At 52.4% G+C, this 12,844-nt stretch overlaps 2 protein-coding genes across 2 annotated transcripts; both read left to right on the forward strand.

The window, feature by feature from the left end:
• Positions 1-7,214: 7,214 nt before the first annotated feature.
• On the forward strand, positions 7,215-8,990 carry LOC146440479 (uncharacterized). The gene is made up of 3 exons (XM_085057157.1): positions 7,215-7,374; positions 7,500-8,688; positions 8,814-8,990. Exons 1-2 carry the CDS (start codon positions 7,323-7,325, stop codon positions 8,234-8,236), a joined length of 789 nt encoding a protein of 262 aa, XP_084913283.1. The 5' UTR covers positions 7,215-7,322; the 3' UTR covers positions 8,237-8,688; positions 8,814-8,990.
• Positions 8,991-11,687: 2,697 nt separating this feature from the next.
• On the forward strand, positions 11,688-12,643 carry LOC146440480 (uncharacterized). The gene is made up of 2 exons (XM_085056780.1): positions 11,688-11,781; positions 11,907-12,643. The coding sequence occupies exons 1-2, from the start codon at positions 11,730-11,732 to the stop codon at positions 12,641-12,643; spliced, it is 789 nt and encodes a 262-aa protein (XP_084912906.1). The 5' UTR covers positions 11,688-11,729.
• The last annotated feature ends 201 nt before the right edge of the window (positions 12,644-12,844 follow it).

The raw sequence follows: 12,844 nt of genomic DNA on the forward strand, positions 1-12,844 counted from the left end.
ATAAAACACCTCGTCCATGAAGTGAGTTGAGCACAGTGTTTCTCCCCATGCAAAGGCAAGGGATGTTGAGAGGATAAATAAAATTAATTAGTGCCTGAAATAGTAAAGATACACACTACAATAGGGAACTGCACAATGAGGACAGGTTTCAAGATCTGTCACAAGCTGCTGAAGGAGAAATAAAAATCTATTTTTTTTCACCAGGTTTAACATGGGAAAAGCAACCCAGGCAGTCTCTTTTGAAGAGAAATTAGGAACAAAAGAGAACACATGTGGTAAAATGTTATAATAGTCAGAGCCAGAAGATCCTACTCATTTCCTGTAGGAGGAAAGTCACCAAGAATTGGAAAAGGGAAAGCCCACATGATTAAAGGAAGAACAAGACTGACTTCTCCCTGACTGACAGTCTCTGCATCAATGCTGTTCTGTTCCAAGACTCCTGTTCCAAGGTAGTACAATCCAGCCAAAGATAAAGCTGCAGAAAGGCAGAGAGAACATCAAAGATTCACTTACTCATGTAAGAAACAGGCAGAAAATTATATCTCAGGTGGCAAACGAAGTTTCCACCCTTGCTAAGAATGACCAGAAAGACGACGCTAGATATGAGATGTAAAACAGCAAGTGCAAGACTGGGAAAAATGGGGTGTTGTGGGTGTGTTTAACATGTGACACACACAGTTCTGGCAGGGTGTTGAGCTCCATTTCCACCTCTAGTCACAAGGTGTGTATGAGCTGGATGAAGCCACAGCAAAGCTGCTGCATCCTCAAGTTTTACGGTAAAATGAGTCCTTTAAAAAAGACATGTTTTCCTGTTTAGTCTTTATTGCGAAAAAACTTTAAAGTTTCAATGATTTCTCTTTTTTTGTGTCAAAATCAGCTTGCATAGATGTGTTTATATAATGTCAGATAAAAATATGTGTAAATATTTGTATGAATATATGCATGTACTCTCACTCATCTATACTTCTATATGAAGCTTAATGTGATGGGACCTATACATGGAATTCATTTCCTTGCCAGAGCAACATTTTCTTTGACCACAGACCACTGAGTGAATTTTTCAGGACCAGGACTCTGTTTTCCAAGAAAGCTTGGCATGTCCCAGAACCATAAAGCCACAAGCAGGTGCTATCTCAGCACCTCAGTGTGCTGCATCTCCAGAGATCTGTGGTGACCGAGAACTGGGACAGGGCTTTTCCATGGCAAAAGGCCACGTGTTTTCCAATATCGAATAAAGGGGCCTTCCCACTCACAGAATTCACAATCCAAGTGATTCAGACGTTGCTTTAATAAAAAAAAATAGAGGTTTTCTTCTCAAACTCAGCAAATCAGTGCTGCTATAACACATCCACTCATCAGAGAGCTGATGGGATGGACAAGCCAGGCCTTTCCTGCCCAGAGCAGCTTTGTCCTCCCATTTCTTACTCTCATGGACGGAACCCATTTACCTCCTAGTGCTGAAGCTGTTGACATGGGTCTCTAACATGCCATATGTTCCTGGAGCTGCTGGGAGAGCCCTGGGACCCAGCCTGTGCTCCAGCGATTAATCCCTCACCTTCCTTCCCACTGACAAACTACATGGCAATGAACAAAGGCCAGGCAATGGCTCTTTGCCCTGAGGCCAAGTGGCACAAGTGAGCCTCCTGCCCCCAAAACAAGGCTGGCCATGGCCACACCATGCACTGGGAATGAGCCCTGCTGTCCTTTGGCTGTGCCAGGGGAATTCTTGGGTCAATGTTAGTTGGCACAGAACAAAACTAGGCCAGGGAATGTGCTGACCATTTCTCTCTGCCCTCACAGCCTTAGAAGCCCAGCAGCACAGGCCTCACCTGGGCCTCCCCTTCCAGGCTAAAGGACCATGTTTCCTCTAATTTAATATTTAAATGCCAAGTAAAGCTGAAAAGCTTCCAATGAAGAAAGATAATGCACCTGCAGCCCGTCCTGGGATCAAAGCTCTGCAGAGAGAAGGGGTCTGAAACACTTCAGAGAAGGGAGGGCACAAATACCTGCTATCCAGCATCTGGCTACGGAAGCCCATTCCCAGAATTAATGAAATAAAACCATCCCCATGTTCTCTGGACTGTGCTGGCCCTGACTCGCTACAACCTTCCTACCAGATTGAACCTCTGAAGTGGCATTGATGGAGGAAACATAAAACATTGGCCTTGGCAATTTCAGTGCCCAGTCTCATAAACTGGCATAGGAATTCGGAATTGGGCATTAGGAGTGGCACATCTAATTGAACCATTAGATCCATGAGATTTACCCAAATCCCTTGGAGAGTCTTGTTCACATCTCCCCACTCCCCACCCCAATGAGAGAATCACACAAATAAAGACATGGCATAGCTGGGTGCCAAGGCCTTGTAGAAGTGACATGCTCCAGACCTGCCCTGTTTCCAAATTCCACGATTGCCCTGGAGCCCCTTTCATCAGTCTTTTCAGATTTGTCAGGGAAGGATTTGGTAGGATTTTAGGGAGTGTTTCTTCCCCCAGAGGGTGGTTGAGCGTTGAACAGCTCCCCAGGGAATGGTCAAAGCCTCAAGGCTGCCAGAGCACCTGAAGTGTTTGGACAATGTTCTCAGGGATGCACAGGGCGGGATGGTTGGGGTGTCTGTGCAGGGCCAAGGGTTTGATCAATATTCGTGGTGGATCCCTTCCAGCTCAGGAGATTCTTTAATTGCAACTGTGGTTCACCATTTTACTCCCCACCAAGAAGTGGCAGAGCTCTGGTGGGTGGGATGGGTCAATGGGAGTCCCAGCATTGCTGGCTTTGTGACGCAACAATGGGAGCCCCAACATCGCATCACTGGAGACGCTCCAAGAGCCGCAGCCAGAGCTGTGTCCAGTCAACAGAGCTGACCAGCCAGCCAGGTTGTGTGAGCGTGGTCGTGTCAGCTCTGCGGTATCACTGTGTCAGTGGGAACTCCCACATGGCGCAGAAAATGCAGCCTTTCCTCTCCGCCAATCCCTCCAGCAGCACAGGTAGGGCCTGACCCTGACCCTGAGCTCAGCAGCCCAGGGACACACTGTGGGGACATTGCCTGCCCTTCCTGCCCCAGGAGACTCCCCTGGCCCTGAGTCCCCACCTCTCCCTGTCTCCTGTGCAGGTGCAATTTCCAGCAGTGACAGCTCCAATGGCCACGGCCTGCCCAGCACAGCCAAGCCCTCGGGGACACCCTTGGCCAGTGGCAGCTCCCCAGATACCAGCGTCCCCATGGACTGGGAGAGCAGCCCAAGCATTAACATCAGCCTGGCCACAGATGTGGAAATGGAGAATGCCACGGCACATGTATTTGACATCTCCGTGGCCACGGATGTGGAGATGGAGGAAGCCACGGCCCCTCTCCTGGACATCTCCCTGTCCACTGATGTGCAGATGGAGGAGGACACCAACGCAGTGGGTAGTACCTCGTTACCCAAGGCCATCAGGCCCAGCCAGTCTGCTGCGCGTGTCCCAACCATCAGGGGCCCTGTGGTGACCTCAGACCACAGCAAGGCTCTCAATTGCTCCCAGAAGGTCAGGACCATCCGGGGCAATAGCTGCAGTGTCCCTGTGCCCTGTGTCTCTGCAGGCACCAGTGGCACCAGCCCCCCGGGCAAAATCACCCAGCTCGGGAGGCCTAGGAACGTCGGAGTCCCATATAATAACATTGTTACACCTAAAAATCCACAGCAGGATGCAGGGAAGGGCCTGTCAGCACCTCAGGGCAGTGTTCCCAAACAGAGCGGCACGGAGGAAAAGAGAGCCAGGAAGAGAAAGTTAGACCCTCAGCCCAGAGATGACAGCAAGCTCAAGCCTCCCACAGGCCAAGCTGGAGCCCAAAAAAGGATTAGGCTGCAATAGTTTTTTAAAGGCTCCCATCGTTTGGGGATGGAGCCTGTGTCTTCCATCGTTTGGGGATGGAGACTGGGGCTGCCATCGTTTGGGGATGGAGCCCAGGGGAGTTTTCTTGTTTTAGACATAGATGTAGATCTAGATGAAGATGTCGGTGTAGATGAAGATGTAGATGTAGGTGTAGATGGAGATGTAGTTGAAGATGAAGACGAAGATGTAGATGAAGATATAGATGAAGATGTAGATACAGATATAGATGAAGATTTAGATGAAGCTGCCGATGAAGATGCACATGTAGATATAGTTATGAAGATGAAAATGAAGATGTTGAGGTCTTGTGACCATGGCCCTGTGTGCTGTGTGGCACCACTGTACCAGTGGGAACCCTGCCATGGCCCAGCTCCTGCAGGCCTTCATCTCCCGCAAGCTTTCCAGCAGCACAGGTAGGGCCTGACACTGAGCCCTGGCTGGGCAGACCCGGGACACAGTGTGGGGACATTGCCTGCCCTTCCTGCCCCAGGAGACTCCCCTGGCCCTGAGCACCCACCTCTCCCTGTCTCCTGTGCAGGTGTGACTTCAGGCAGTGACAGCTCCAATGGCCTCGGCCTGCCCAGCACAGCCAAGCCTTCGGAGGCACCCTTGGCCAGTGGCAGCTCCCCAGATACCAGCATCCCCATGGACTGGGAGAGCAGCCCAAGAATTGACATCAGCCTGGCCACACATGTGGCCATGGGGGATGGCACCACACCAGGCCTTGACATCTCCCTGGCCACGGATGCGGATATGGACAAGGACACCAACCCAGTGGGTAGCACCACCCTACCCAAGGACATCAGACCCTGCCAGTCTGCTGCTCGCTTTTTAATCATTTGGGGCCCTATGGTGACCTCTGCCAGCAGCAGTGGTATGAAATGCTCCTAGAATGCCTGGACCTGCCAGGGCAATACCAGCAGTGTCCCCATGCCCTCTGACTCTGCAGGCACCAGTGGCACCAGCCCTCCACGCAAAATCACCCAGCTCAGGCGGTCTAGGAACGTCAGCATCCCAAACACCACCACCGTTGGGAAACCCAAGGATGAACAACAGGATGCAGGGACGAGCCTGTCAGCACCGCAGGGCAGCGTGTCCCAAACCAGAATGATGATGGAAAAGAGGGCAAGGAAAAGAAAGGCAATCCCTCAGCGGAGAGATGACAGCAAGCTCGAGCTTCCCACAGGCATAGCTGGAGCCGACAAGAAGGATAAGGCTCCCAGTGTTTTTTGAAGGCTCCCATCGTTTGGGGATGGAGCCAGGGTCTCCCATCGTTTGGGGATGGAGCTAGGGTCTCCCATTATATGGGGATGGGTTCAGTGGCTGCCATCGTTTGGGGATGGAGCCAGGGTCTCCCATCGTTTGGGGATGGAGACAGCGGTTGCCATCGTTTGGGGATGGAGCCAGGGTCTCCAATTATTTAAGGATGGGGACAGCGGCTGCCATCGTTTGGGGATGGAGCCCGCGGCTCCCGTCGTCTGGGGATGGAGCCATGGTCTCCCATCGTTTGGGGATGGAGCCAGGGGCTGCCATCATTTGGGGATGGAGCCCAGGGTACTTTTCTTACTATAAATGTCGATTTAGATGAAAATGTAGCTGTAGATGAAGATGAAGATGAAGATGATCATGATGAGGGCAAGGATGAAGATGAAGACGAAGATGAAGATGTAGATGAAAATAAAAAGAAATATGTAGATGTAGATGTTTTCCCTGTTCTGTTTTTCCAATAAAACTATTTCATCTATAACCAGGCCGTGTCTGCATGGAGTAGGGAGGGAGTGCAGGGGGGCCCAGGAAACAGCACGCAAGACGTGCAAAAGCATCGCTGAGCACCAAATCAGAGCCACCAAATCAGTGCTGCTATAACACATCCACTCATCAGAGAGCTGATGGGATGGACAAGCCAGGCCTTTCCTGCCCAGAGCAGCTTTGTCCTCCCATTTCTTCCTCTCATGGAGGGAACCCTTTTACCTCTTAGTGCTGAAGCTGTTGACATGGGTCTCTAATGTGCCATATGTTCCTGGAGCTGCTGGGAGAGCCCTGGGACCCAGCCTGTGCTCCAGCGATTAATCCCTCACCTTCCTTCTCACTGACAAACTACATGGCAATGAACAAAGGCCAGGCAATGGCTCTTTGCCCTGAGGCCAAGTGGCACAAGTGAGCCTCCTGCCCCCAAAACAAGGCTGGCCATGGCCACACCATGCACTGGGAATGAGCCCTGCTGTCCTTTGGCTGTGCCAGGGGAATTCTTGGGTCAATGTTAGTTGGCACAGAACAAAACTAGGCCAGGGAATGTGCTGACCATTTCTCTCTGCCCTCACAGCCTTAGAAGCCCAGCAGCACAGGCCTCACCTGGGCCTCCCCTTCCAGGCTAAAGGACCATGTTTCCTCTAATTTAATATTTAAATGCCAAGTAAAGCTGAAAAGCTTCCAATGAAGAAAGATAATGCACCTGCAGCCCGTCCTGGGATCAAAGCTCTGCAGAGAGAAGGGGTCTGAAACACTTCAGAGGAGGGAGGGCACAAATACCTGCTATCCAGCATCTGGCTACGGAAGCCCATTCCCAGAATTAATGAAATAAAACCATCCCCATGTTCTCTGGACTGTGCTGGCCCTGACTCGCTACAACCTTCCTACCAGATTGAACCTCTGAAGTGGCATTGATGGAGGAAACATAAAACATAGGCCTTGGCAATTTCAGTGCCCAGTCTCATAAACTGGCATAGGAATTCGGAATTGGGCATTAGGAGTGGCACATCTAATTGAACCATTAGATCCATGAGATTTACCCAAATCCCTTGGAGAGTCTTGTTCACATCTCCCCACTCCCCACCCCAATGAGAGAATCACACAAATAAAGACATGGCATTGCTGGGTGCCGAGGCCTCGTAGAAGTGACTTTCTCCAGGCCTGCCCTGTTTCCAAAATGCACGATTGCCCTGGAGCCCCTTTCATCAGCCTTTTCAGATTTGTCAGAGAAGGATTTGGTTGGATTTTAGAGAGAGTTTCTTCCCCCAGAGGGTGGTTGAGCACTGAACAGCTCCCCAGGAAATGGTCAAAGCCTCAAGGCTGCCAGAGCTCCTGAAGTGTTTGGACAATGTTCTCAGGGATGCACAGGGCGGGATGGTTGGGGTGTCTGTGCAGGGCCAGGGGTTTGATCAATATTCGTGGTGGATCCCTTCCAGCTCAGGAGATTCTTTAATTGCAACTGTGGTTCACCATTTTATTCCCCACCAAGAAGTGGCAGAGCTCTGGTGGGTGGGATGGGTCAATGGGAGTCCCAGCATTGCTGGCTTTGTGACGCAACAATGGGAGCCCCAACATCGCATCACTGGAGACGCTCCAAGAGCCTCAGCCAGAGCTGTGTCCAGTCAACAGAGCTGACCAGCCAGCCAGGTTGTGTGAGCGTGGTCGTGTCAGCTCTGTGGAATCGCTGTGTCAGTGGGAACTCCCACATGGCGCAGAAAATGCAGCCTTTCCTCTCCGCCAATCCCTCCAGCAGCACAGGTAGGGCCTGACCCTGACCCTGAGCTCAGCAGCCCAGGGACACACTGTGGGGACATTGCCTGCCCTTCCTGCCCCAGGAGACTCCCCTGGCCCTGAGTCCCCACCTCTCCCTGTCTCCTGTGCAGGTGCAATTTCCAGCAGTGATGGCTCCAATGGCCACGGCCTGCCCAGCACAGCCAAGCCCTCGGGGGCACCCTTGGCCAGTGGCAGCTCCCCAGATACCAGCGTCCCCATGGACTGGGAGAGCAGCCCAAGCATTAACATCAGCCTGGCCACAGATGTGGAAATGGAGAATGCCACGGCACATGTATTTGACATCTCCGTGGCCACGGATGTGGAAATGGAGGAAGCCACGGCCCCTCTCCTGGACATCTCCCTGTCCACTGATGTGCAGATGGAGGAGGACACCAACGCAGTGGGTAGTACCTCGTTACCCAAGGCCATCAGGCCCGGCCAGTCTGCTGCGCGTGTCCCAACCATCAGGGGCCCTGTGGTGACCTCAGACCACAGCAAGGCTCTCAATTGCTCCCAGAAGGTCAGGACCATCCGGGGCAATAGCTGCAGTGTCCCTGTGCCCTGTGTCTCTGCAGGCACCAGTGGCACCAGCCCCCCGGGCAAAATCACCCAGCTCGGGAGGCCTAGGAACGTCAGTGTCCCATATAATAACATTGTTACACCTAAAAATCCACAGCAGGATGCAGGGAAGGGCCTGTCAGCACCTCAGGGCAGTGTTCCCAAACAGAGCGGCACGGAGGAAAAGAGAGCCAGGAAGAGAAAGTTAAACCCTTTTCCAAGAGATGACAGCAAGCTCAAGCCTCCCACAGGCCAAGCTGGAGCCCAAAAAAGGATTAGGCTGCAATAGTTTTTTAAAGGCTCCCATCGTTTGGGGATGGAGCCTGTGTCTTCCATCGTTTGGGGATGGAGACTGGGGCTGCCATCGTTTGGGGATGGAGCCCAGGGGAGTTTTCTTGTTTTAGACATAGATGTAGATCTAGATGAAGATGTCGGTGTAGATGGAGATGTAGATGAAGATGAAGATGTAGATGTAGATGAAGATGTAGATACAGATGTAGATGAAGACGAAGATGTAGATGAAGATATAGATGAAGATGTAGATACAGATATAGATGAAGATTTAGATGAAGCTGCCGATGAAGATGCACATGTAGATATAGTTATGAAGATGAAAATGAAGATGTTGAGGTCTTGTGACCATGGCCCTGTGTGCCGTGTGGCACCACTGTACCAGTGGGAACCCTGCCATGGCCCAGCTCCTGCAGGCCTTCATCTCCCGCAAGCTTTCCAGCAGCACAGGTAGGGCCTGACACTGAGCCCTGGCTGGGCAGACCCGGGACACAGTGTGGGGACATTGCCTGCCCTTCCTGCCCCAGGAGACTCCCCTGGCCCTGAGCACCCACCTCTCCCTGTCTCCTGTGCAGGTGTGACTTCAGGCAGTGACAGCTCCAATGGCCTCGGCCTGCCCAGCACAGCCAAGCCTTCGGAGGCACCCTTGGCCAGTGGCAGCTCCCCAGATACCAGCATCCCCATGGACTGGGAGAGCAGCCCAAGAATTGACATCAGCCTGGCCACACATGTGGCCATGGGGGATGGCACCACACCAGGCCTTGACATCTCCCTGGCCACGGATGCGGATATGGACAAGGACACCAACCCAGTGGGTAGCACCACCCTACCCAAGGACATCAGACCCTGCCAGTCTGCTGCTCGCTTTTTAATCATTTGGGGCCCTATGGTGACCTCTGCCAGCAGCAATGGTATGAAATGCTCCTAGAATGCCTGGACCTGCCAGGGCAATACCAGCAGTGTCCCCATGCCCTCTGACTCTGCAGGCACCAGTGGCACCAGCCCTCCGCGCAAAATCACCCAGCTCAGGCGGTCTAGGAACGTCAGCATCCCAAACACCACCACCGTTGGGAAACCCAAGGATGAACAACAGGATGCAGGGACGAGCCTGTCAGCACCGCAGGGCAGCGTGTCCCAAACCAGAATGATGACGGAAAGGAGGGCAAGGAAAAGAAAGGCAATCCCTCAGCGGAGAGATGACAGCAAGCTCGAGCTTCCCACAGGCATAGCTGGAGCCGACAAGAAGGATAAGGCTCCCAGTGTTTTTTGAAGGCTCCCATCGTTTGGGGATGGAGCCAGGGTCTCCCATCGTTTGGGGATGGAGCTAGGGTCTCCCATTATATGGGGATGGGTTCAGTGGCTGCCATCGTTTGGGGATGGAGCCAGGGTCTCCCATCGTTTGGGGATGGAGACAGCGGTTGCCATCGTTTGGGGATGGAGCCAGGGTCTCCAATTATTTAAGGATGGGGACAGCGGCTGCCATCGTTTGGGGATGGAGCCCGCGGCTCCCGTCGTCTGGGGATGGAGCCATGGTCTCCCATCGTTTGGGGATGGAGCCAGGGGCTGCCATCATTTGGGGATGGAGCCCAGGGTACTTTTCTTACTATAAATGTCAATTTAGATGAAAATGTAGCTGTAGATGAAGATGAAGATGAAGATGATCATGATGAGGGCAAGGATGAAGATGAAGACGAAGATGAAGATGTAGATGAAAATAAAAAGAAATATGTAGATGTAGATGTTTTCCCTGTTCTGTTTTTCCAATAAAACTATTTCATCTATAACCAGGCCGTGTCTGCATGGAGTAGGGAGGGAGTGCAGGGGGGCCCAGGAAACAGCACGCAAGACGTGCAAAAGCATCGCTGAGCACCAAATCAGAGCCACCAAATCAGTGCTGCTATAACACATCCACTCATCAGAGAACTGATGGGATGGACAAGCCAGGCCTTTCCTGCCCAGAGCAGCTTTGTCCTCCCATTTCTTCCTCTCATGGAGGGAACCCTTTTACCTCTTAGTGCTGAAGCTGTTGACATGGGTCTCTAATGTGCCATATGTTCCTGGAGCTGCTGGGAGAGCCCTGGGACCCAGCCTGTGCTCCAGAGGTTAATCCCTCACCTTCCTTCCCGCTGACAAACTACATGGCAATGAACAAAGGCCAGGCAATGGCTCTTTGCCCTGAGGCCAAGTGGCACAAGTGAGCCTCCTGCCCCCAAAACAAGGCTGGCCATGGCCACACCATGCACTGGGAATGAGCCCTGCTGTCCTTTGGCTGTGCCAGGGGAATTCTTGGGTCAATGTTAGTTGGCACAGAACAAAACTAGGCCAGGGAATGTGCTGACCATTTCTCTCTGCCCTCACAGCCTTAGAAGCCCAGCAGCACAGGCCTCACCTGGGCCTCCCCTTCCAGGCTAAAGGACCATGTTTCCTCTAATTTAATATTTAAATGCCAAGTAAAGCTGAAAAGCTTCCAATGAAGAAAGATAATGCACCTGCAGCCCATCCTGGGATCAAAGCTCTGCAGAGAGAAGAGGTCTGAAACACTTCAGAGGAGGGAGGGCACAAATACCTGCTATCCAGCATCTGGCTACGGAAGCCCATTCCCAGAATTAATGAAATAAAACCATCCCCATGTTCTCTGGACTGTGCTGGCCCTGACTCGCTACAACCTTCCTACCAGATTGAACCTCTGAAGTGGCATTGATGGAGGAAACATAAAACATAGGCCTTGGCAATTTCAGTGCCCAGTCTCATAAACTGGCATAGGAATTCGGAATTGGGCATTAGGAGTGGCACATCTAATTGAACCATTAGATCCATGAGATTTACCCAAATCCCTTGGAGAGTCTTGTTCACATCTCCCCACTCCCCACCCCAATGAGAGAATCACACAAATAAAGACATGGCATTGCTGGGTGCCGAGGCCTCGTAGAAGTGACTTTCTCCAGGCCTGCCCTGTTTCCAAAATCCACGATTGCCCTGGAGCCCCTTTCATCAGCCTTTTCAGATTTGTCAGGGAAGGATTTGGTTGGATTTTAGAGAGAGTTTCTTCCCCCAGAGGGTGGTTGAGCACTGAACAGCTCCCCAGGAAATGGTCAAAGCCTCAAGGCTGCCAGAGCTCCTGAAGTGTTTGAACAATGTTCTCAGGGATGCACAGGGCGGGATGGTTGGGGTGTCTGTGCAGGGCCAGGGGTTTGATCAATATTCGTGGTGGATCCCTTCCAGCTCAGGAGATTCTTTAATTGCAACTGTGGTTCACCATTTTATTCCCCACCAAGAAGTGGCAGAGCTCTGGTGGGTGGAATGGGTCAATGGGAGTCCCAGCATTGCTGGCTTTGTGACGCAACAATGGGAGCCCCAACATCGCATCACTGGAGACGCTCCAAGAGCGTCAGCCAGAGCTGTGTCCAGTCAACAGAGCTGACCAGCCAGCCAGGTTGTGTGAGCGTGGTCGTGTCAGCTCTGTGGAATCACTGTGTCAGTGGAACTCCCACATGGCGCAGAAAATGCAGCCTTTCCTCTCTGCCAATCCCTCCAGCAGCACAGGTAGGGCCTGACCCTGACCCTGAGCTCAGCAGCCCAGGGACACAGTGTGGGGACTTTGCCTGCCCTTCCTGCCCCAGGAGACTCCCATAGCCCTGAGTCCCCACCTATCCCTGTCTCCTGTGCAGGTGCAATTTCCAGCAGTGACAGCTCTAATGGCCACGGCCTGCCCAGCACAGCCAAGCCCTCGGGGGCACCCTTGGCCAGTGGCAGCTCCCCAGATACCAGCGTCCCCATGGACTGGGAGAGCAGCCCAAGCATTAACATCAGCCTGGCCACAGATGTGGAAATGGAGAATGCCACGGCACATGTATTTGACATCTCCGTGGCCACGGATGTGGAAATGGAGGAAGCCACGGCCCCTCTCCTGGACATCTCCCTGTCCACTGATGTGCAGATGGAGGAGGACACCAACGCAGTGGGTAGTACCTCGTTACCCAAGGCCATCAGGCCCAGCCAGTCTGCTGCGCGTGTCCCAACCATCAGGGGCCCTGTGGTGACCTCAGACCACAGCAAGGCTCTCAATTGCTCCCAGAAGGTCAGGACCATCCGGGGCAATAGCTGCAGTGTCCCTGTGCCCTGTGTCTCTGCAGGCACCAGGGGCACCAGCCCCCCGGGCAAAATCACCCAGCTCGGGAGGCCTAGGAACGTCAGAGTCCCATATAATAACATTGTTACACCTAAAAATCCACAGCAGGATGCAGGGAAGGGCCAGTCAGCACCTCAGGGCAGTGTTCCCAAACAGCGCAGCACGGAGGAAAAGAGAGCCAGGAAGAGAAAGTTAAACCCTCTTCCAAGACATGACAGCAAGCTCAAGCCTCCCACAGGCCAAGCTGGAGCCCAAAAAAGGATTAGGCTGCAATAGTTTTTTAAAGGCTCCCATCGTTTGGGGATGGAGCCTGTGTCTTCCATCGTTTGGGGATGGAGACTGGGGCTGCCATCGTTTGGGGATGGAGCCCAGGGGAGTTTTCTTGTTTTAGACATAGATGTAGATGTAGATGAAGATGTAGGTGTAGACGAAGATGTAGATGAAGATGTAGATGTACATGAAGATGTAGATACGGAT

Source organism: Lichenostomus cassidix, chromosome 3 (genome assembly GCF_008360975.1).
Source record: "Lichenostomus cassidix isolate B80296 chromosome 3, HeHo_3.0, whole genome shotgun sequence".
NCBI classification, from domain to species: domain Eukaryota; kingdom Metazoa; phylum Chordata; class Aves; order Passeriformes; family Meliphagidae; genus Lichenostomus; species Lichenostomus cassidix.